This window comes from Ceratotherium simum, chromosome 9 (assembly GCF_057802395.1).
Source record: "Ceratotherium simum simum isolate JZ-2026a chromosome 9, ASM5780239v1, whole genome shotgun sequence".
Classification (NCBI taxonomy): Eukaryota; Metazoa; Chordata; class Mammalia; order Perissodactyla; family Rhinocerotidae; genus Ceratotherium; species Ceratotherium simum.
Window position 1 is genome coordinate 19,252,922 of NC_141908.1, and position 23,139 is coordinate 19,276,060.

The 23,139-nt window shown below is 35.1% G+C and overlaps 1 protein-coding gene across 12 annotated transcripts in view; it reads left to right on the forward strand.

Moving 5' to 3' along the window:
* The window catches only part of R3HDM1 (R3H domain containing 1), a 114,530-nt gene that overhangs the window by 30,412 nt on the left and 60,979 nt on the right, over positions 1–23,139 (forward strand). For 5 of the 12 annotated variants that reach the window (XR_015553172.1, XM_087435097.1, XM_087435099.1 and 2 more), the window contains 8 exons: positions 4,029–4,137; positions 4,236–4,331; positions 6,846–6,883; positions 6,971–7,021; positions 7,131–7,357; positions 10,008–10,262; positions 13,066–13,217; positions 19,158–19,445. Coding sequence is in view for 11 of the 12 variants with exons in the window: in XM_087435097.1 (XP_087291223.1) it covers positions 4,029–4,137; positions 4,236–4,331; positions 6,846–6,883; positions 6,971–7,021; positions 7,131–7,357; positions 10,008–10,262; positions 13,066–13,217; positions 19,158–19,445 (1,216 nt within the window). In the remaining variant the exon portion in view is untranslated. Of the gene's footprint in view, positions 1–1,595; positions 1,729–4,028; positions 4,138–4,235; positions 4,332–6,845; positions 6,884–6,970; positions 7,022–7,130; positions 7,358–10,007; positions 10,263–13,065; positions 13,218–16,770; positions 16,873–19,157; positions 19,446–23,139 lie in introns of all 12 variants that reach the window. The other 7 variants (XM_087435098.1, XM_087435100.1, XM_087435103.1 and 4 more) reach the window with 5 other exon arrangements.

Here is a 23,139-nt window from a genome sequence, read left to right on the forward strand (position 1 = left end):
ATCTGAGGTTTTCCACATGTTTTAGCAGCCTAATTAGCTTCATGATAACCTTATATGACAGTACCGAAAAATACATTTAGCTCACTAGATACAGAATGCACCAGTCTGGACTGAAATATGACAGATGAATGAGGACTGGTTTTAAAAAACCCTCAGAGGTGATAATATCAGTGATGTAGATCACCATTCTCTTACGGATGTTTAAACTAATATAATTTAGATAGCTGTGGCCAACCTCAGGCAAATTTGTTTAAAAAAAGGACAGGCAAATTTTTGATACCCTCACTTTTAGCTAATCTGTCAGTTTACCATCCTTTCCACCTCTGTTTTTGCTCCATGCCTCACATAACTCTCAAGAAGGTAGGACTGTTGATTAATACAGTATTATCTGTAATGTTATGTCTGCCTTCTGGGCTATGTATAATTTACTGAGGAAAATTATAGGAGGAGCCATTTGCTTTAAAAAGTGATAGCTTTATAGTATTGGTAAAATAGATAATCAGGGCTGGTATTTGGGAGCAAAAGGCCCAATGCAGAGGCATCTAAAATTGTAACATGTACACAGCACCTCCTCTGCCTATTTGTAAAGCTAATCCTAAAGCAACTAGTTGAGTTTAGCTAAAATTTATACTTTGGTAGGGATTTGCTTTTCAAAAGAATTTTCTATATCAATTTCATATGTGGCAGCAAACGATCTGTGGTAATGAGCAGCAGTCAACTTCAGATACCAGAAATAGTGCTTTTCAGTTCATTATTTTTCTGCATTTCTTGAAGGTAGAGTTCTCTCAGGGTCTTATCTGTGAACCATTCAATTGCATGGTTATATTCAATTCAGTTATGTTCCTTCTATTATAATGGCCTTTACACGTTATAGTTGCCGTGTTGTTTGCTGGAACTAAGTTGATTTTCTTCCATTTCAAACAGTATTTTGTCAACTAGATAGATATATTGTATAGTGTTTTTGAATGATTCTTCCTACAACTAAAATTAAATTAATGAAGATAGATATCTTTGGAAAAAATCCTACCTTTCCGTAGGGGTTAAATTTTACCTGCAAGTGTAAGTCTGATTTAATTTTCCTCTTTCTGTCCCTTAGTCTTTTTAGAATCTCCTCATCAGTTAGTCTTTTCCCAATTAGTTACATCATGGCTGAAGTATAGTAACCATAAAATATGAGCTGGACTGAAGGTGTGTAGAACTCTTATTTATTTAACCAGTACCTTTCAGCTTTACTCAGAGCTGCTGGATACCCAAGCACACGTACATTAGCAGGCATTTTGACTAACATTTTGACTGGTGACTCTCTAAGGTTTTCTATACAGTGTAACCTCAGTTATTTGAATGCTATGAATGATGTCAGAAAGCTTTAGGGTTCTCTTTATCAAAGTAATCAAAAGTTGAGCCAAACACAGATGTTTATGATGTACTTAAAGAAGAATGGATCAATAGCATAATTATAACTAGACATTTCAGATCATTGAAGTTACACTGTATTCTTATTTTATATCTTCTGGAATATGAGGAAGGTTGTAAATCAGAAAACCTTAGAGATCTGCTCCACATTGAATAAAAACAAACTTACCTTTTCCTCATAGGCAGATTGCCCGCTCCAGCCTTGAACCAGTGGTGTTGTGGATGTCAACAACCCGGTGTCCACTGGGCTGTCTCAATGGAGCGGGAAGTTGGCGATTGCAGGGCAGTAAATTCAGGCATCTATAAAAGAAAGAGGTAAGACAGTCTTAAGGTTAGCTGAAATGCCTGCCAATGCTATTTGATGTGGGAATCCAGCTGCTCTTAGGAAAGTTGCCAGGCCCTTGGTTAAACCTTATAGTTCACTTTGGAATAATAACCTCTCACCCAAGTACAGACTCCTTGAATAAGAAAATGTTACTTTAAACAGCTACAAAAATAGTCAATATGAGTAAATGGGGCAATATGTGACAGAAATAACAACATAGTGTCGTTGTCAGACTAAATAGACAATCTTTCAAACTCCTAAAGAAAGCAGTCTTTTACTCATCAGTTTGGTCATGAAACTTGTTATTCTTTTTATTTTTCTCTTTAGTTCTGTGTATAGCTTTATGTGGAGAGCTACTCTGTTTTACTTATCGAAGTATATTTTTAAATCTCCTTTCGCATAATTTGACAGGCGGTAGATACAGTACTTTATTAAAAATTCACTAGGTTAAAACAAATATTCAGAAGTGTTACTTGAATACCATATATAATGAAATATCTGGTCAAGACTACTGAAAATTTAATTATTTGGGTTAGAAATTTACTTAGGGTATTCATAATTAATGTGTAAGTATATAATATATATTCAAACTATATGTAAAAAACTATGTGTAAAAAACTACTTAGGGATTCAGACTTTCTTTTTAGCCACTAAATATATTTCATGTTTCAAATATTTCATATTTCAGAAGAGTAATTCTAATTTTATAATAGGATGGTATTCAGTCACAAGTGTTGAATGAATTACTTTGTTGAAGCTGAGAATATATTTAGAAAGTGAAATTTTACGTAATTGTACTTTCCCAAGGGCCACAACCTTGTCTGTCTTCTGGATCTCAGTAGAACTTGCAACATTTCCGTAGAGGAATGACCAATCAGCCATAAAATATATTGTTAAGATTTCATAATCATTACTTTAGGTTACAAAATTAACCCTCAAAAAAGAACTTCTCTCGCTCTCTTTTTTTTTTTTTTTTTTTTGGTGAGGAAGGTTGGCCCTGAGCTAACATCTGTTGGAAGTCTTCCTTTTTGCTGAGGAAGACTGGCCCTGAGCTAACATCTCTTCCCATCTTCCTCTATTTTGTGTGTGGGACTCTGCCACAGCATCGCTTGATGAGTGGTATGTAGGTCCACACCTGGGGTTCCGAACCTGTGAACCCCAGGCCACTGAAGTGGAGCGTGTGAACTTAACCCCTACACTACTGGTTCAGCCCCAGAACTTCCCTTTTTTAACCTGTTTCAATTAATATAAAACAAAGGTATACCCTGCTGTAATTAAGAATTCTTGGTAGGGCCTGGCCCTGTGGCCGAGTGGTTCAAGTTCCGTGCACTCTGCTTTGGTGGCCCAGGTTCACGGGTTCAGATCCTGGGCACGGACCTGCTCCACTCACCAGCCATGCTATGGCAATGTCCCACATACAAAATGGAGGAAGATTGGCACATATGTTAGCTCAGGGCTAATCTTCCTCAAGCAGAAAAGAAAAAGATTGGCAACAGATGTCACCTTAGGCCGAATCTTCCTCAGCCAAAAAAAAAAAAAAGAAAGAAAGAAAGAAAAAAAGAATTCTTGGTAACTTGGTTGCATTTTGAAGTACTCTCTGAAGTTTTAGTTAATTCAACCACAAAGTATTTGATTATTTTCAATTATGTAACATCAAACCAGGTACTATAGGAGTATAACATAAGATACAGTGCTATACTTCTTTCTTTGTCCCAGATTTTTTCTTAAATTTAGAGAAGGCAATGCAAAGAGGATATACAGGCTTTGAGTCTTACATACCAGATCTCCAACTATGGCTCAGTCATGTTCTAGCCCTTTGACCTTGGATAGTTGCTTAAGCCAGTTGAACCTCAGTTTTCTTAGTAATATTTATAATAATAACAAACTTGTACTGAGCATTTACTCTTTTAAGTTTTGTTCATCTATTAATTCATTTCATCTTCAGAACAACCCCGTGAAGCAGGTACACTATAATTGCTATTTACAAATGAGGAAACTAGGGAATAGAAAGGTTAAGTAACTTGTGCAAGTCCTAAAGCAACTAAAGAGGTAAAGCTGAAGATTTGAACCTGGGCAGTCCAATTCCAGAGCCCACACTGTATTTCATACGGCCTTTCAGTCATAACTTGGGGTAGTTCGTATTTTCTCATAAGATGATTGTGAGGAGTGAATGAGATAACATACGTATGTATTAATGGCACTAGTGAGTGATATAAAGTATAAAATGTTATATTTAACTTTTCTCTAAATATTATATATTATCTTTTTTGTCCCCTTGGGTTTTTTTTAGACCTGATCAGAAATTTAATGAACATATTAAGGATGATAAAGGTGAAGACTTTCAGAAACGATATATCCTCAAGAGGGATAACTCTAGCTTTGACAAAGATGATAACCAGGTAATCTATATAACCCGCACAATTAGAGCATTTTTATAGGTGCAGGACTTAAACCAGCAAATCATTTTCCCAAGAGTTAATTCTTCTCTTTTCTTTAGATGAGAATACGTTTGAAAGATGACAGAAGAAGCAAATCCATAGAAGAAAGAGAAGAAGAGTACCAGAAAGCTAGAGACCGAATATTTTCCCAAGATGTATGTACTAACTCATACTTAGGTCTTCATGTTAGCACATATGCTAATTGCATTGTAGAGGCTCACTCCTCCTTTAATCTGTTGATCACATTTTTAACCACGTTTGTTACTTATAAAGTCACCTTTTAGAAATATTGAGATCTGTCTTGTTCATGTTAATAATTTAATAGCTTTTCGGGCCGGCCCCGTGGCTTAGCAGTTAAGTCCGTGCCTTCTGCTACTGGCGGCCTGGGTTCGGATCCCGGGTTCACACCGACGCACCGCTTCTCCGGCCATGCTGAGGCCGCGTCCCACATACAGCAACTAGAATGATGTGCAGCTGTGACATACAACTATCTACTGGGGCTTTGGGGGACAAAAAAAAAAAGGAGGAGCATTGGCAATAGATGTTAACTCAAAGCCGGTCTTCCTCAGCAAGAGGAGGAGGATTAGCACGAATGTTAGCTTAGGGCTGATCTTACTCACAAAAAAAAAATGATAATAATAATTTAATAGCTTTTTATAAAATACTACATTGCAGCAGTTATATAAATTTTTCAGAAGTTGGAAGCATATAGACTACAGGAGTAGTATATTGGACTGAGTATATAGTTCGTGTGATATTTTTTCTTCAAGATTTCTCACAGACCTGAGATTTTCAGAACATTGATCACTGTCTACAAAATCATGTAATCTAAATCCTACTTGTTAGTGGACTTTTCTTGATAAATAACTTGTTTCTTCTTTTAAAATAAAGCTAATTGATTTTTTAGATTAATATTTGTTTTCCACTTTATAAGTGATTATATGAAAGAGATCTGTGAAGTGGCTAATTATTTTATGCATAAGTTTGAGAAGAGAATCAGTTTGGTTTTACCAGTATCTGTTAGGCACCTGTGCTGTGCAGTACTAGGTACTATTCAAGGACATATGAATGTATGTAATTTGTGTTAATACTGCCAGATATAGAAATTTCCTCTATATTAAAATAAAACAGAGTAAATAACATGAAAATCTGGACTATCAGTTGAGAGTTTATAATATTCATTCACCAAATCTTATTGAACAGCTATAGTAGATGCTGTGCTGGGCACTGGAGAACATATTCATGGACAGTTAACAAATAATTTATCCCCCAAACAATCCTATATATGGTAGATATTATTATTGTTTTTATTTTACAGATAAAGAAACTGAGGCTCCAGGAGGCTAAGTAAACTAGCCAAAGATCATACAGCTAGAAAATGAGAGTTGTGATTTTACCGCAGTCTTCTGGACTCAGAGCCTAAACTAGATGTATTTCTCTCTCTAGTTTATAAGACAAATGAAGTCTCTACCCTTGATGAGTAGCCAGATAATGGCAATATGATAATCTTTGTAGAGTCATAAAGGTAAAATAGGGAACACAGCAGAGAAGCACTGCAAATTGAGGAGTGAGAGTGAGAGTTAGCGTCCAAGAGTTAGCTTCACTCCCAAAGGAGTGAAGTGTTCCAAGTAGAAGGTCAGAATGTACAGAGGCCCAGAGATAAAGGAGAACTTGACACATGAGGAATTGAAAGATTTAGAGTAGTTGGGTTATTATAGCCTATGTGACACAGGAGGTGAGGAAAGTTTACATTGGAGAAATAAGCAGGAAGCAGATGACTTGACCTTGAAAGCTAGTTAAGGTGGTTGGGCTTTTAGCTAGAGCAGGGGTCAGCAAACTTTTCCTGTAAAGGACCAGATAATAAGTATTTTTGGCTTTTTCATACAGTCTTTATTGCAACAACTCAAATCTGCCTTTTTAATGTGAGAGCAGCCGTAGGTAATACGTAAATGAATTGGCATGCCTGTGTTTCAGTAAAACTTTATTTGTAAAAACAGTGTCTGGCCATAGTTTGCTGACCCCTGTGCTAGAACATCAGGGAGCTATTAAGGAGGAAAGAGGCGTGATCAGATTCTCATCAGATCAGAAAGACATTTTAGAGAAATTGCTATGGCTTCTGTTGTTTAAATTTGATGAAAGGGGCAAAAACTCATGGCTGGAAAACTAGTTAGAAGACGATTGTAAGAATACAAGCAAACATGATGGTTGCCCGAGCTAGGTTAATAGCATCAGAGGAGTCTGGCTGTAAGTTGCATTGAGGTACACCTGCTTGTTTACTGCTACAGCCACAGGCAAAGCAGAGGTGATCAAAATATTTCTTGAGTAAGTAAAGTGAAATCTCAGACTGATGTGTTCCTTGAATATATAATAATGAAAACGGGTTCACTTGTTTGGAAGAGAATATTTGAATTTCAGATTTATTTGTACCACAAAAATGAATGACTTCAAGATGTGTATCTGTTAAAAGTAAGCAGTGTCTCCAAGCCAAATAAAATTCCATTATTATTTTTTTGTGTACCCTTATCACCATGTTGGATTTTGGGGGAGAGGAGGGTTTTTGAATATTACTTTTTGAATATTACTATACATGATTTTTGCTGTCATCATTGGTTTATAGATGGCATTATCTATTTGACAAAAGCTCAACTTTTTTTATCCTTTCTTTCTAGTCCCTGTGTTCCCAAGAGAATTATATTGTTGACAAAAGGTGAGGGAATTTTTAACATTTGTTTTGGTAACTATCTGACTATCTGATGCTAATAAAAGTTAAAATGTCTTATTAAAATGCCAACAGACTCCAAGACGAGGATGCTAGTAGTACCCAGCAGAGGCGCCAGATATTTAGGTAACAGGAGCGTGTTTTCATGCACTCTTGAAAAATTTGAGCATTTTTTTCTCTATTCTCTCCCTTTTTGTCTCTATTAAGTTTTCAAAGTTTTCTTTCTAAATTACAGAGTTAATAAAGATACTTCTGGGAGATCAGCAAATAGCCATCAAAGCAGCACTGAGAATGAGCTGAAGTACTCTGAACCACGACCCTGGAGCAGCACAGATTCAGATAGCTCTCTCCGAAACTTCAAGCCTGCTGTAACCAAAGCCAGCAGCTTCAGTGGAATTTCGGTCTTGACAAGAGGTGATAGTTCTGGAAGCAGCAAAAGCATAGGCAGGCTTTCAAAAACAGGTATAAATATCTGTCTAGCACTGTGCAGTCAAAACATTCCTTTCCCTAATATTATCTTAGCTCTTTGTTTATCATATGGCTTCTGTAATTATCCTAAAATACAAAATTCCTACCAGTGCATTGAGTACCAGCAACGTATTTAAGAGGTGTAATGTGTTTATTGATATTGGGATTCATTCTCTATAGGAGAGAGAGATTACAAACATCAATTAAAATAAGAATTCTCTATTGTGTCATAAACTTAATCAGGTTGGTTCAATGAAGTGTCATCTCTTGTTTGAGTGCCCAGAGGTGGTTGGAAATTCTTCGTTGCTTATTTATAGTTAAAATGCATGGTTTCTCACCTGGGATCCTTAACATTGATTGCATTTTCAGCTAATACTATTAATTATTGATTGCATTTTTTATGATCAAGTTCTTCATTTGCCATTCAAAAAGTGAATAAAATTGCTGAGAAGTTTTTGAGGAATTTAAAAACTAAAGAAAAATAATATGATGTGGTTATTATGAGTGAGTGGAAATTTCAATAACATCCTCATTCTCCTAGCTTCTTTGCTTTTAGAGTACATTACATTTAGGCTCATAACATTTTCTCTTTTCACTTTCACTAACTGGCTTCAATACTAAAGAAGCTCACGTCTCTTTTAGGATCTTTTTAGATCTTTATTTTTATCCCCAAATGAGCATGAAAGTCAACAGAAATGGCTCTCTCTCTTTAGCCTGTTTGGGTTAGCCTAGACATATGGTGTTGTACAGATAACAATTGAAGGGAGAGATGTGTATGAGAAGGTGACAGAGTATTTTTTATCCCTGACTATAGGCAGTGCTTTAGGTTGTTAAGGCTTGTGAATTGGCACTTGTCGCCTTTTTAACCTACAATGTGGATATTAAAAATGTCATAGTGTATATGATAGAATATTGCTAAAGATAGGTAAATTTTATGAATATAAGAAATATGCATATGTACCAAATATGCATTTATTAGAAAAATGGCCACTTAGTCATCATAACAGAAAAAAATTATGCATGAATCATGAGAAAATCATGTGGACATACTGCCAAATTAAAACATTTTAAGAACATGTACTGTTTATAATCTGTATTATCTTCAGAGATGAAAAGAAATATTTTTTAACTCTTTTAATAGGAAAAAAAGATTTTTTTATGCAGTTTTTGTCATTAGTTATTTTGACACAACTTAAAATAGAAGTTATCCTTCTGTATACAATCTGTATACAGACAATCTGTATAGTGTATCATATTTATTTCATTCATTGAAGATGAATTCTCCATCCCAGAGCTAACATTTTTATTCAAAACCTAATTAAGTATAGCAACTAGAAGGATGTGCAACTATGACATACACTATCTACTAGGGCTTTGGGGGAAAAAATGGAGGAGAATCGGCAATAGATGTTAGCCCAGAGCCGGTCTTCCTCAGCAAAAAGAGGAGGATTATGGGGCCAGTCCTGTGGCTTAGTGGTTAAGTGCGCGTGCTCCACTACTGGCAGCCCGGGTTCGGATCCCGGGCGTGCACCCACGCACCGCTTCTCTGGCCATGCTGAGGCCGCGTCCCACATACAGCAACTAGAAAGATGTGCAACTACGACATACAACTATCTACTGGGGCTTTGGGGAAGGAAAAAAAGGAGGAGGATTGGCAATAGATGTTAGCTCAGAGCCGGTCTTCCTCAGCAAAAAGAGGAGGATTAGCATGGATGTTAGCTCAGGGCTGATCTCCCTCACAAAAAAAAAGAGGAGGATTAGCATGGATGTTAGCTCAGGGCTGATCTTCCTCAAAAAAAAAAAACAAAAAACCTAATTAAGTATATACATTTTCAAAATCTTTTCCTTTCTTTCATTGTCTCATTATCCACCTTTAGCCGTTATACTGAAAGTCAGTGACATTTTCAGTGTCTGTGTAATAGAAAGTGAAATAGATGGCAGGCATGAAAGCAGTTAAAAAATTATCAAATTAGTTTACTGAGTACAGTGGGAAATAAATTTTAAACTGATGCTAATATAAGTACTTGGAATATTTTTCAATCTATCTTTGTCACTTGATAGATAAAAAATTGAAAGTTGACTTTACATTATAGGAAGATGCTATGATTATGAACTGAAAATGAAATTCTACAATGAATCTGGACATTTGTTTCTCTTCATAGAGAATTTATCATTTTTGTTATTTCCTACACTACTCTTAATCTTTCTGTGTTCTTTTAGATAAGGGGTTTCTGATATAAGAGTTTTGGGGCATTTGGCTGTGCTAAAAGTTCTTTTTCCTGGGGGAATATTATAATCTGTATATTCCTAGGTATTAATCTCAAAGGTAAAATGTACATAACTTTGTCCTTTTGGGAATGTGGGTAATGTGCTTTTTGTGGCTGTCTGTGGCTGGTGTTATTATAAACTTGCTTAAGTTGCATGCTTTGGCTATGACTTTTCTGACAACTTACATGATCAGTTTGCTGTATTAAACTTGTTCATGGTGGGAAGGGGAAGCAAAATTGTACAGTAAATCAAAAATAGCCAATGCTTTTATGTCATAACTGCATGTTATACAATGTGAATTTTATTGTTACATATTTGAACCTGCATTTTTATATGAGGTTTAAAAAATCCATATTTTTCATTACTCCTCCCCTAGGTTCTGAGTCTTCTGGTAGTGTAGGGTCATCTACGGGCTCTCTTTCTCACATCCAGCAGCCTCTTCCAGGTACAGCTCTCAGCCAGTCTTCTCATGGCGCACCTGTCGTCTATCCAACTGTCAGCACTCATAGTTCTCTTTCCTTTGATGGTGGCCTAAATGGGCAAGTCGCGTCTCCTAGCACTAGCTTCTTTTTGCTTCCCTTGGAAGCGGCAGGCATACCACCTGGCAGTATTCTGATCAACCCACAAACAGGTTGGTATCCAGAAAAAGGTGTTTATTTCCGTTGAGATATCAGGGATTATCTGAAAATTGAAGAATACACATTAAATGTATTTTCTGTATATGTGTTGTCACCTTTTTATTTTTCATGAGTAATTAGCATTTTCCCTAAACTTTAGTAAAACTTTTATGCTAGAAAACGTTAAAAAGACATTTATATCAAAGTATTTTTTCCTTATGACATTCATGACATCATCTTTTAGGATAAAAAATGGCCTAACTATACTTAAAAAAACAATTCATTTCCTAGAAATGAGACAACCACCTCTGAAAGAGTTTTGTTTGATAAAACAATTTTTATCTTGGGGAAAATAGTATCCATTTCTTGAAGAAGGAGAAAGTTAAAGCCTCTTATTCATTATATAATGAAATGAAAAGAACCTGTAAGTAATTGTCCTTCTGAATATGGTAATTGTTTTCTACTGAGCAAATGCTAAAGGCATCTTGTTAGTAAAAGAAAATAGGTAGTCATTATGAATTAATATTGACAGCACATATTCTTTGCAATTAGATAATAATTTGCATTTATTGAGCATTTACTTTGTGTCATGTGCTGTTAGGTACTTTAAATACGTTATTTATAATCTTTATAACAACCCTGTTAGGTAGGTGAATCTGCATTTACAGATACAGAAACTGAACCTCAGAGAAATTAAGAAGGTGTAGTTATAATACATTTCATTATGTATATTGGCAAAAATGACTTATATAGAAAAATTGGATTTTTTTAAAAGATCGCAAGAAGTCTTGGTCTCTATTCAAAATAACATAACTCAGTTGTTTGATAAGATAATCAAAACAACCTTAAATCATTTGATAACCTTCCTTAAAAATTCACAGACTTAGTTGATGTGGTCACATCAGCATGGTAGTAGTTGGGCAAGGTAGATGTAGGTGAGAGTGTCAGGGTCTCTTTGTGTTCCTGAACCTTTCCTTTTGTTTATTGTAGAGAAAACCATGGTGTGGAACTCAATACCTTCAGATTTCATTTGCATCATTTTTTAAGATAAAATATTTGAACATTTGTTTCTATTATAAGAATTGAATTAGCATAAATAACTGACTTCAGAAATTCAGTTTTTACTTACTAACAGTTATTTTCTTATCCTTCAGTTCTATTATACTACTAAACTTCCTGGAGCAGGATATAAGATAATTTAATATTTTACTTTCTATTATTCTGTTACTTTTTAATCAAAACAGGTTAGTTAATATGTTTTTGGTGACATGCAAGATTCAATTGAATAGCAAATAGTAGTGAGAAACTGATCAACTTGAAAAAGAATTGCCTTCTTGAGTCCAAATTGCCTTCTTGATCTCTTTGCTTTTTTGAGAGCAGCATTACAACACGTTGAGCTTTTTTCACACAGCCTTTAAGTTACTTTTAAATGTGCTTTCACCCAAATCTTCTCTACCATTTTTTTTCAAAATTATTTAATAATCAATAAATATGCAGCATGACTTGTTTTTAGTTATCTATAACTATCGCATAATTTATGAGGAAACTGATGAAAATAATTTGACTTTGGAGGACTTTTCCCACTTGATAGCAATGGAACAGTGTATTCTTCTCTCCCAAATGTTATTTTATTATATGTCATAAGTTTAAGAAAGAAATTAGAGGTTTACCATAGAAGAAAGGATGTGTTGAAGGCAATTTAAGAAACTATTATTCAGTCAAATTTCTCTTATTTTCTTCTATATTCTTCCCATTCCAAATGAGTATCATAGTCAATGGTCAGTTTATTTTACATAGTCCTTTCTTTTTTATTTTTTTAAGCATAATCTAGTGTACAGTAAGGAAAAATACTAATCTTTGAATCTATTTATATATACAGTGAAAAAAGTCTGGAAGAGGTATTCAGATTGTTAACTGTGAGATTATGGGGGACTTATTTTCTTTTTGATCTCTATTTGTTGGTTATTTTCCCATGATAGAAATATTACTTGTTATAATAAGGAAAAGTTTTTTAGAATATATGTGTATAGAGAGTAAAATTTATTTTGCTTAGTTACTTAAAATATCCTCCCAATAATTAGTAAGCAATAAGAACAAGCCTCAAAATCAGTACTAAAGTTCTGTCTAATTTTATCTCTCATCTATGAATAAAGCTCACTGGAATTAAAAATTATTTTAGAAAATTATTTAGAATTTAAAAATTATAAATTTTATAAAAAATATAAATATAAATTTTAGCAAGTTGGAAGTTATAAAATAAGGACATTGCTGTCAACTCCACAATTTGAAATTTGAAGCTGTCAACCATTTTAATTTTCATCTAGTTTTAATTTAGTTAAATATATGCGATGTGGTCTATAAATTAAATATTTCTCACCACCTAACGGAGGCTAGTTAATGATTTTGGGGTATCCCGAAGTCAAGCATTTTTTTCCTGAAACTGAAATGTATTATGTTACTACAGGACCACGATCCTGTAATTGAATCCCTTGAGCAAGATGTGTTTTGGAAGAGTTTTTTGGAAAATATAACGTATTATAAAACAACTTCAGTAGGTTCTGGAGTAGCACCTCCATAGTAAAACACTGCAGCAAAATTTTTGAATGTTTACTGTAAGTGGGAAAAATAAAGACTTAATAGCCTCACGTAAGGTCAGACTTTGCTTTCCAAGTTAAGAAAATCTTTTGGTTTTCAAAAACCTGAGGCTTTTGGAATTGTGAATAAGGATTGTAGATATGAGTTGTAGATTGTTAGTAGAATGACCTATTTTCAGTCTCTATTGTAAATTATTTTTTTCTTCCCTTTTTAATTTTTCAGGTCAGCCCTTCATAAACCCAGATGGGAGTCCAGTTGTGTATAATCCTCCTATGACTCAACAACCAGTTAGAACCCAAGTGCCTGGACCTCCACAGCCACCTCTGCCACCCCCACCACCTCAACAACAAGCAGCTAATCACATTTTCTCACAGGTGCACATATCCACGATTACATAATGCTAAGTTCACCTGCCTTTGCGTATTTGGGACTAAATTCACTAATTATAATTGAGATAGCCCAAGTAAGTATCTCTTAGAACTTTGTATTCTCCACCAGTGATGTCCCACTCACTACTCATAGGAAGAGAGGTTAACTTCAAGGGCTTTTCAGCCAATAAATACCGAACATATATTGGAAAGAAGGGAATTTTGTGTCTCATGGGTCTGTGTGGTGAGTATTTTATCCCTATTTCACGATAGCAAGAAATGGACGATAGGAATAAAAAATAAAAAACTAAGGTTGTTCATTATTCCAATGAGCTAAGTGGGTGGTTTTAAGATTCCACAGATCAGGCAGTCAGAAGAAACTGAGTGGAGTTGCTCAAGTTCTGCAAGGTACTCCCCATCCCACCAACCCTATGAATGATAGAGTTAGAATTCTCAAAAGCACTCTTAATATTTTGAATTTGTATATAAACGTTTAGAGTTTACACATACATTTTCACATTCAGGCTTTTCTCCTAAAGTTGTGTTGTTCATCCTTGTAGAACTTGATTTATACTAGTGTAAACTCTTTTACTTTGATTCTGTCTCTTAAAAATTGTGTAACATATTAAAGACAGTTTGTACAGTTAGTTAGACCTCTTTTTCCCTATAAGACTATCTAAATATTCCACTATGAGGAAATATAAATACATTATATTTTCCAAATGAGGACATGCAGAGTAATTTCTTGTGAAAGAAGTGTGGTGATAAACTTGAATTGGAGAAATTTCATTAGTTTTGCTAAGTTATATCATTTGTATTGCAGGGGTGAAGAAAGTATGAGCAGTTTGATAAAGTTATCAAATATTTTGAAAGTCATGAAAATAATTCTTCCTCTGGCAATTAAGATTCCTAATACTAGGCAAGGCAGTTTATCTAAAGTGGAAGAACTTCTAGGTTTTTGATGCGCTTCTAACAATGCACCTAAAGGAACTGGAAAAAGAAGAACAAACAAAGCCCAAAATCAGTAGAAGAAGGGAAATAATAAAAATCAGAGCAGAAATAAATGAAATAGAGACCAAAAAAACAATAGAAAAAATTGATGCGCTTCTAAGACTATCCAAATGAATTCATTTATGCAGAGGAAATTGTCTCAAAACTATTTCCAAAGACTGCCATATCCACTTCCCAACCCCATTTGATTACATACATTCAGGTACATCTGAGACTGCATAAAATACCCTCCCTGGCCTTCTCTGCCTTGGCTTCACTCAACTTGATTTTGTAGAGCTTCCCTTTCATTTTGCTATCGTGCGGTTGATTTTGCACTGCTGTGTGTTTCACCAGGAACTTTAAAAAACTCATTTGCATTTCGTTTCATTCAGTGGAAATAATGTTAGTCTGGCAGCTTCAAGAAATTCTAAGGGTTTATCCATGGTTATATATTTCAGATTATTATCTCTTAGAAATAACTTTGATTTAGTTGTAAAAGACAATCCTAAGTGAAGGTGTAGGCAGCTTAGTTTAGAAATAGCTGCGGTAATGGACTATAATTTGAAATCTTGAGGTATGCATCAAACTCCATGGCTGATTTTCCTGGCATTGCTTCAAGTGTTTCTGATAATTCATCAGATACAAAAATAAAGAATTGATGAACAAATTGATGAACAATAACTATCTTTTGCACACTGAGATAATCCACCCATGAAATTTCAAATAACCAAATAAGATAATGCCATGGTTTCCAAAGGCTTCAGACGGGCTACATTTCTTGAAACCAGTCACTTTAAGTGGATGTTGTTTTGCAGCCAGTTGCAATATAAGTAGGAAAAGGGAGTGCTAAGGCTTTTTCTTTTCTAAGTGGTGTCAGAATTTCACTTTGATCAGCCAGTCTTCTAGCCCACATTTTTCTCATTCCCGCTTGACACTCTGGCAGACATTCATTTATACCCTTGGTGCTCATAGTACTCTTCTTTCTTTTATTCCCCAGCAGACTAAAGCTTTTGTTTCATCTGACAGTTACATAGTAGGTCAAGTTGTCTGGAAAAAAGTTATGTCTTAATGGTTGTCTGACTTAATAACACATCGAATAGCCTGTACTTGGAAGTTCTAAAGCTGTTGCGCCTCATTTAGTTTGATATGTGCTGTCATCCATTAGGAAGCCTGCTAATTTCTAGTCAAGAGGTTAGTGAGGAACCAGTGGCTGCTCTATAGATCTCTCAGCTTTTGTTTTTTTAGTACTTGTACTTTAATTCTAGCTTTTTGGGGGATTCTATGCTAATCTAAGCCTTTGATTTTTTAGAAACTGTTGTGTTGGTTTTGTGGTAAAAGTGCAACTCATCATTATACATCTTAGTTGTCACAAGAATTTCTCCTTATTTAGATTACTCCCTTGGCAATCTTATTCATTTAGTTTATTTAGCGTTGTTAAATTACTCTCTTTGGAAGTAGTGTCCAGAGGGAGATTCACATATATACATTTTAACCAAAAGTAAGAGTTTTCATTAGATAAAACTTACCTGGGTTCCTCCAGTGCATGCTTACATGGCTGTCTACAGGTCATTTAACTTACCTTAGCCTGACTGCCACCTATAAAGTGGATTATGATAGTCTTTAAGCCAATATGTATATTACCCCTTTGTAATAAACTACATAAATATAAGATTGGGAGACTAAATCAGATGCCATTGTTAGCCTCTTGATGGCCAGCTGTATTCCCTGAGATTTAGAAATGATTACAACATTTTTCATTTTTTAAAACACCTCTCTTTTGAATGCCCCTGGGAAACATAAAACGTTTTTTTTTTTTTTTCCTGACATGCAGGAGTATTTCATGAGTGAAAAAATTTCAAGTAACTAGTTTCTCAGCTCCTAACATGTGCTCTCTCAATAAAAATTTTTAGTTAAAAATTTTTAGTTATAAGAAAAGTGTGTTAATCTTTCTATAAAAGAGATGCGTTTGTGTGTGTGCATGTGCCTGTATGTATGTGTGCGTTGTTCTTCAGGCTGTTATTCTTAATGGTACCCACAGTACATTTTTCTTTGCTAAAATTTAGGCACTTTGGTTCCAAAAGAGTATCTAATCATGCCTTATCAAATAGAGAGGGTAATTGGCATTAATTAAGTTATTACTGTCTGATAATAAGAATGAGTGAAGATTTTCTTTTATTATTTATTGTTATATAGCTAAGTAGAGCAGCCCCTTTATCAAACCCAGGAAGTAAGGAGAAGTGGTTTTGCTTTTACTGACTTAACCAGGGGTCTTGGTTAGATAATAGGATTTGAAATGTCTCAATTACCTGTTTCAGTGAATCTAATAAAGAAATATTTTTATGAAAAAATTATCTTTCCAATTATGTATTTAAGTATAGACATGTTCTCAAGAATTTTACCATGTAGAATTTCTTCATCTAGCAATGTTTTTGTCATTTCCTATATTGTTCTATTTAAAATGACTTTATAAATGTATTTAAACTATTGCCAAAACAGTGTTCCATTTTATGCAGTTCTTCTAACGTTTGATTCTGACATTAACGTTGTTTGCCAACCTGTTATTTCTTAGCCTGTTCGTCCTCTGCAGTCCTCTTCACAGCCTGTTCAGTACTCTACAGCCCCTTACCCATCCCCGCTCCTGCCAGTCTCACCCTCCCAGCAATACTCCGTGGTACTATATCTCTCTTCACCTCCTGCGTTTCTGTGGGTGGATGTGTGATGAATGCTCATGAATGTGATTATGTGATTTGATCTTTTGTGATTTTTTAAAGTCAGGGATGCATATATACTGAAAAAGTATTTCTACCCTGTATTAGAAATAAATTAATTTATTCTCTTCCTTAAAATATTTGTTATATTGTCTTACTATAGTGATTATATAAACCCTAATTTTTTCCTGAAGATTTATATTTTTGTAATGAAATATATTTTATAATGAAATAATTTTCAGGTTGACTATTCAAATCCTAAGATATTTTAGCTGCTTTTCTCACTAAGGTCAGTGCAGGTCTGTGCAGTCCTGGGGTGGCAGCTGTCATCTGGGTTTAGGCTTTCTATTCTTTCCCCAGAGCCATAGGTCTGATAGACATAGTACCAGTTATTAGGGTGAATTGGAGCTTACAACTACATAAGACATCCTTCTAAGTATATTTCCAAAGAAGAGTATTTCTAGATATTTAATCTGTGACTATAGAGTAATGATACCGCCTTTAATCCAAAGGATGCCCCAAGTTATACCTCTCAGTAAGAGCTCAGGTGCTCCACTGCCATGTGTTCTCTGTGTGACCTTCTATAGCTACTAAGCGTATGAGACAACGGTGTCAAGTACCTCCTGCATAGTGCCTAACATGAAATAGGTATTCAATAAATGTTATTTCCTTCTCTTAAAATGAGTCTCCCTAAGAGACTGTATACTTTTTTCAATGATGCTGTTATTTTTCAGACTGTATGGCTATCACATTTTGAAATTGCTTTCAACTTAAATTATAAGCTATATCTTAAAATCACTTGGCACTTTAGAAACGTTTTGTTTTATTGGGGCTGTTTTTGTTTTGAGCTGGGGGTAACCTTATTTATCAGCCTTGGCTCTGAGTGATTTTCAAAAATCACTTCCTGTCTGAAAAAATGAAATTTTGCCAACACTGAAAAGGTTGACAACATTAAAAAGAATAGCATAAAAGCCTCAAAAATGATTAGAGAAATGGCGGATCATTGGAATAAGAAAATGACTCTGCCGAGATGACTCTGATGGTGGTGATAGTTACAGTATCTCTTTTTAAAATATTTGGTCATATTACTTTGTAATTACAGCTAGTGGGTATATTTAGGTATATTTTTCCCTTTTGAAACTATTCATTGAATTAAGTGAATAGTGCTGGAGTGTATCAGAGCAACCATTTGGGAAAAGTAAAACCATATATTTTCAATCATTAAATCAGGTTTTCCTTTTTCAATCCCTTATCTTCTCCATTGCCTTAATTTACTTTGCAAAAACCAGCAGACTATAGAAATGGCAGACATCTCAGCTCTGATCTGACAACTTAATTGCCACAATTTTTTAAGTAATCTTTTTTCAAAATTTTCCTTTTAACAAAATGTGGTACATATATCGCTGTCAATCTGTGGCTCCTTGGGAGCAGAGGAATGCCATTTTAACCCCATTATTGTCATTTCACTGATATTATCTAGGCTAGTCAGAACTGGCCCTTATGCTGTTGAATCAGAGAAAAATTTGTCAGATGGCATATAAATTATAACCCTGTTTTGGCTGGGCACCATTGCCTGCTCACCAAGTAGCAAAAGCGGTAGGAAACTGTCATTTGGATTACATTTGTCTAACATCTGACTTAAGGAACAGACTGGAAAACACTAGGGAAGAATAGAATTTATTGCCAAATTATTCTTGAGACATTAGAGAGCAGACCAGGGTGGGTGGATTTTATGTATGTTATTTAATTTCTGCTAGTATATTTGATTGGTAGGTATGATAGGAGTTACAGAGATGCATAGGACCTGAATCTTGCCCTCTAGGAAGAGGGACGTTGATTTAAAGTGAAGAGTAATTAGTACTGTGCCTTGCTAGTTACCTGGTCTTTGAAGTCCTTTCAGAAAATGTTACTTGTATAATATGAAAGTGTCCAGTTTCACTTCCACATCCTAATGTGCCTTTAATCTTCATTTAAATGTGTCTTTTCATTTTTTATTGTGAAATTTTGTTACACTTAACTCTTCTCTGCATGCTATACATTTTCATTAGATATATTTTATAAGTAATTTATATAGAGAACATTGTGATGTGCCTACCTTTGTGCCTTCGAGTTCTAATTTTCTTGAAGCTGTTCTTATTATTAATCATGTCTCTTGTCGATGTATGATTTCTGTATACAGATATTTTTCTTTGATAAGTTTGGTCTACATATGGAAGGCTTGCTGATTTCTGACTTTTCCCTTTTTTAGCAGGACAACCTTGGGTCTCAGTTTAGCCACATGAGTCTTGCCCGCCAGCCATCTGCGGATGGCTCTGACCCTCATGCCACCATGTTCCAGTCCACTGTTGTTCTTCAGTCCCCACAGCAGTCTGGTTATATCGTGACAGCAGCCCCTCCACCACCACCACCACCTCCGCCTCCTCCTCCCCTACCTCCAGGGCAGCCAGTCCCTACTGCTGGCTATTCTGCCTCTGGTCATCCTGTCAGCCAGCCTGTGCTCCAGCAGCAGGGATATATTCAACAGCCCTCACCACAGGTACATTGATTTTTCATCTTTTCTATCCCATGGAAGCTTCTCATTTAAAATCAGTTTTTAACTGTAGAGAGCTTATTTTTAATTTCACACCATGGAGAGAATTTGTAAGAATGTGTAAACAAAGCTTGTTGTCATCTTCCCTTCTCTGGAGGTTTTCTAGTGCGTGCTAGGCAACCACATGGTTGACTTCATATGAAGGTAGACACTTCAACTGGATGATTAAACTATGTGACCTTTGACTTTCCTTCTGACTCTGAGAGGTTTGTTTGTTTTAATTACCTTAAGAGAAACACAATAAGGTAAATGCACTATAAATAAAATGATGCATTTCAAGTAAAAATAGATCAGTTTGGGAAGAATTAACATCTTAACAGGGGGCTGGCCCCATGGCGTAGCGGTTAAGTGCACACGCTCTGCTGCTGGCGGCCTGGGTTCGGATCCCAGGCGTGCACTGACGCACCGCTTGTCAGGCCATGCTGTGGCGGCGTCCCACATAAAGTGGAGGAAGATAGGCATGGATGTTAGCCCAGGGCCAGTCTTCCTCAGCAAAAAGAGGAGGACTGTCATGGATGTTAGTTCAGGGCTGATCTTCCTCACAAAAAAAAAAAAAATCTTAACACTATTGAATCTTCCAATGCAAGAACATGTTATCTCTCTCCAGTTACTTAGATCTTTAATTTTTCTTAACAGTATTTTGTAGTTTTCATTATACAAGTATTACATATATTTTATTAAATATATAGTATTTAATGTTTTTAAATGATATTCTAAGGGAGATTATTTTTAAATTTTGCTTTCTATTTGCTAAGTGCTAGTATGTAGAAATAAAGTTGATTTTTGTATATTAATCTTGTATCCTGTGGAGTTTCTAAATTCACTATTCTAGTACTTGTTTGTAGACTGCTTAGGATTTTCTATATAGATCATTTCTACATACATTGTCCTTTCCAATCTATATGCATTTATTTCTTTTTCTTGCCTTTTTTTATTAGCTAGGAGCACCAATGTTGAATATACTCAGAACCCAACAGGCAGAAGTAAAATCCCTAGAATCCATGTATTAACTTAAAAAAAAGTTTTGAGAGTACGTGTTCTTCCTTTGTTTCCAGTCTTAGGGGAAGCATTCCGTCTTTCATTGTTAACTGTGATATTATCTGTGGGTTTTTGTACATGCCCTCTATCAGGTTGAGAGAATTCTCTTCTATTTCTGGTTTGCTGAGAGTGTTTACCATGAATGGGTATTAAATCTTGTGAAATGTTTTTCTGCATCTATTGGTAAATAGAGGTGTGGTGATTTTTTTCCCCCTTTCCTCTACTAATATAGTGAATTATGTTGACTGATTTTGAATGTTAAACTAACCTTTCTTTCTGGAACATACCCTACTTGCTCATGATATCTTTTTTACATATTGCTGGATACAGTGTGTTAATATTTTCTTAAGGATTTTTGCGTGTATGTTCATGAAGCATATTGGTCTGTAGTTGGCTCGTGATGTCTTTTTCAGGTTGTAGTATCAGAGTATACTGGCCTCAAAATGAGTTGGATATTGTTCCCTCTTTTTTTTTTTTTTTTTTTTTTTTTAATTTTATTTTATTTATTTTTTCCCCCAAAGCCCCAGTAGATAGTTGTATGTCATAGCTGCACGGGGCCGGCCCCCCCCTTTATTTTCTAAAAGAATTTGTATAGGATTGATATTATTTCTTCTTAAATGTTTGCTAGAATTCACTAATGAATCCATCTGGACCTGGAGTTTTTTTTGTGGGGACGATTTTGAAATTACGTATTCAATTTCTCAGTGGATAGAGGTATTCCAATTTCCTTTTTCTTTTTGGATCAATTGGGTAGTTTGTTTCAGTTTCATTTCTGTTGTCAAGTTTATTGGCATAAAGTTGCTCATAATATACCCTTGTTATACTTTTAATATCTTTAGGATCTATAGTGGTATCACCTCTGTAATTCCTGATATTGGTAATTTCAGTCTTCTCTCTTCTTTTTCCTTTGTTATTTAACTAGAGATTTATCAATTCTCTTGATGTTCTTAAAAAAAACCAACTCAGGGTTTCATTAATTTTATTATTCATTTTCTGTTTCAACTATTTCTGCTTTTATCATCATTTTCTTCCTTCTACTTATTTTAGGTTTAATTTGCTTCTTGTTTCTAGCTTCTTAGGTAGAAGCATAGATCAATTGATTTTAGATTATTCATCTTTTCTAATATAAGCACCATTTTAGCTCCGTTCCACAGATTTGGATATGTTGTGTTTTGTTCTCATTTAGTTCAAAATATTTTCTCTCTTTTTTTGTGTGTGACTTTTTTGACCCATGATTTATTTAGAAGTGTGTTGTTTAATTTCCAAATATCTAGGGGCTTTCTAGATACCTTATTGTCATTGATTTCTATTTTAATTCCGTGTCGTCAGGGATCCTACTCTAAGATTTCAGTGTTTTGTAATCTGTTGAGTCTTAGATTATGTCCCAGCATGTAGTGTCTTGGGGGATGATCCATGTGTACTTGAAAAAAATTTGTATTCTATCATTTTAGTGTTGTGGCTTTTTGTTTTTTCATTTCTCGAAATTGGGATATAGTTTACATAACATAAAATTAACCATTTTTAAGTGAAAAATTCAGTGACATTTAGTACATTCACAATGTTGTGCTACCACCACCTTTCTCTAATTCCAAAACATTTTCATCACCCCACAAGAAAACTCTGTACCCATTAAGCAGTTGCTACCTGTTCCTCCCACCCTTCTAGCCTCTGGCTGCCACTAATCTGCGTTCTGTCTCTATGTTTACCTATTCTGGATACTTCATATTAATGGAATCATGCAGTATGTTAACTTCTGTGTCTGGCTTCTTTAACTTAACATAGTGCTTCAGGATTAATCCATGTTGTAGCATGTATCAGCATTTCTCACAGTGTCTGAAGAATATGCCATTGTATGTATATACCACAATTTGTTCATCTTTTCAACTATTGATGGATTTGCAATCAAATCCATCTTTTTCCATCCACTGCCTATTGTGAATAGTGCTGTTGTGAACATGTAGGTACACGTATTTGTTCGAGTATCTGTTTTCATTTCTTTGGGTATATACCTAGGAGAGGAATTGCTGGATCATATGGTAATTCTGTTTAACTTTTTGAGGAACTGCCAAACTGTTTTCTACCTTGTCTGGACCATTTTATATTTCCACCTGCAATATAGAAAGGTTCTAATTTCTCTTCATCCTTGCCAGCACTTGTTATTTACCTTTTATTATTGTTATTATTACTATTATTACTATAGCCATCCTGTGGATGTGAAATGGGAATCTCATTGTGCTTTTGACTTGCATTTTTCTAATGATTAGTGATGTTGATGATCTTTTCATGTGCTTGTTGGCCATTGTACATCTTCTTTGGAGAGATACCTATTTAAGTCCTTTTGGATCCCAGGCGCGCACTATCGCACTGCTTGTCAAGCCGTGCCGTGGCGGCGTCCCATATAAAGTAGAGGAAGATGGGCACGCATGTTAGTTCAGGGCCAATCTTACTCGGCAAAAAGAGGAGGAGTGGCATTGGATGTTGGCTCAGGGCTGATCTTCCTCACAAAATAAAAGTCCTTTGCCTATTTGTAATCAGATTGTTTGTCTTTTTGTTGCTGAGTTGTAAGAGTTCTTTATGTATTCTGGGTACTAGACCCTTATCA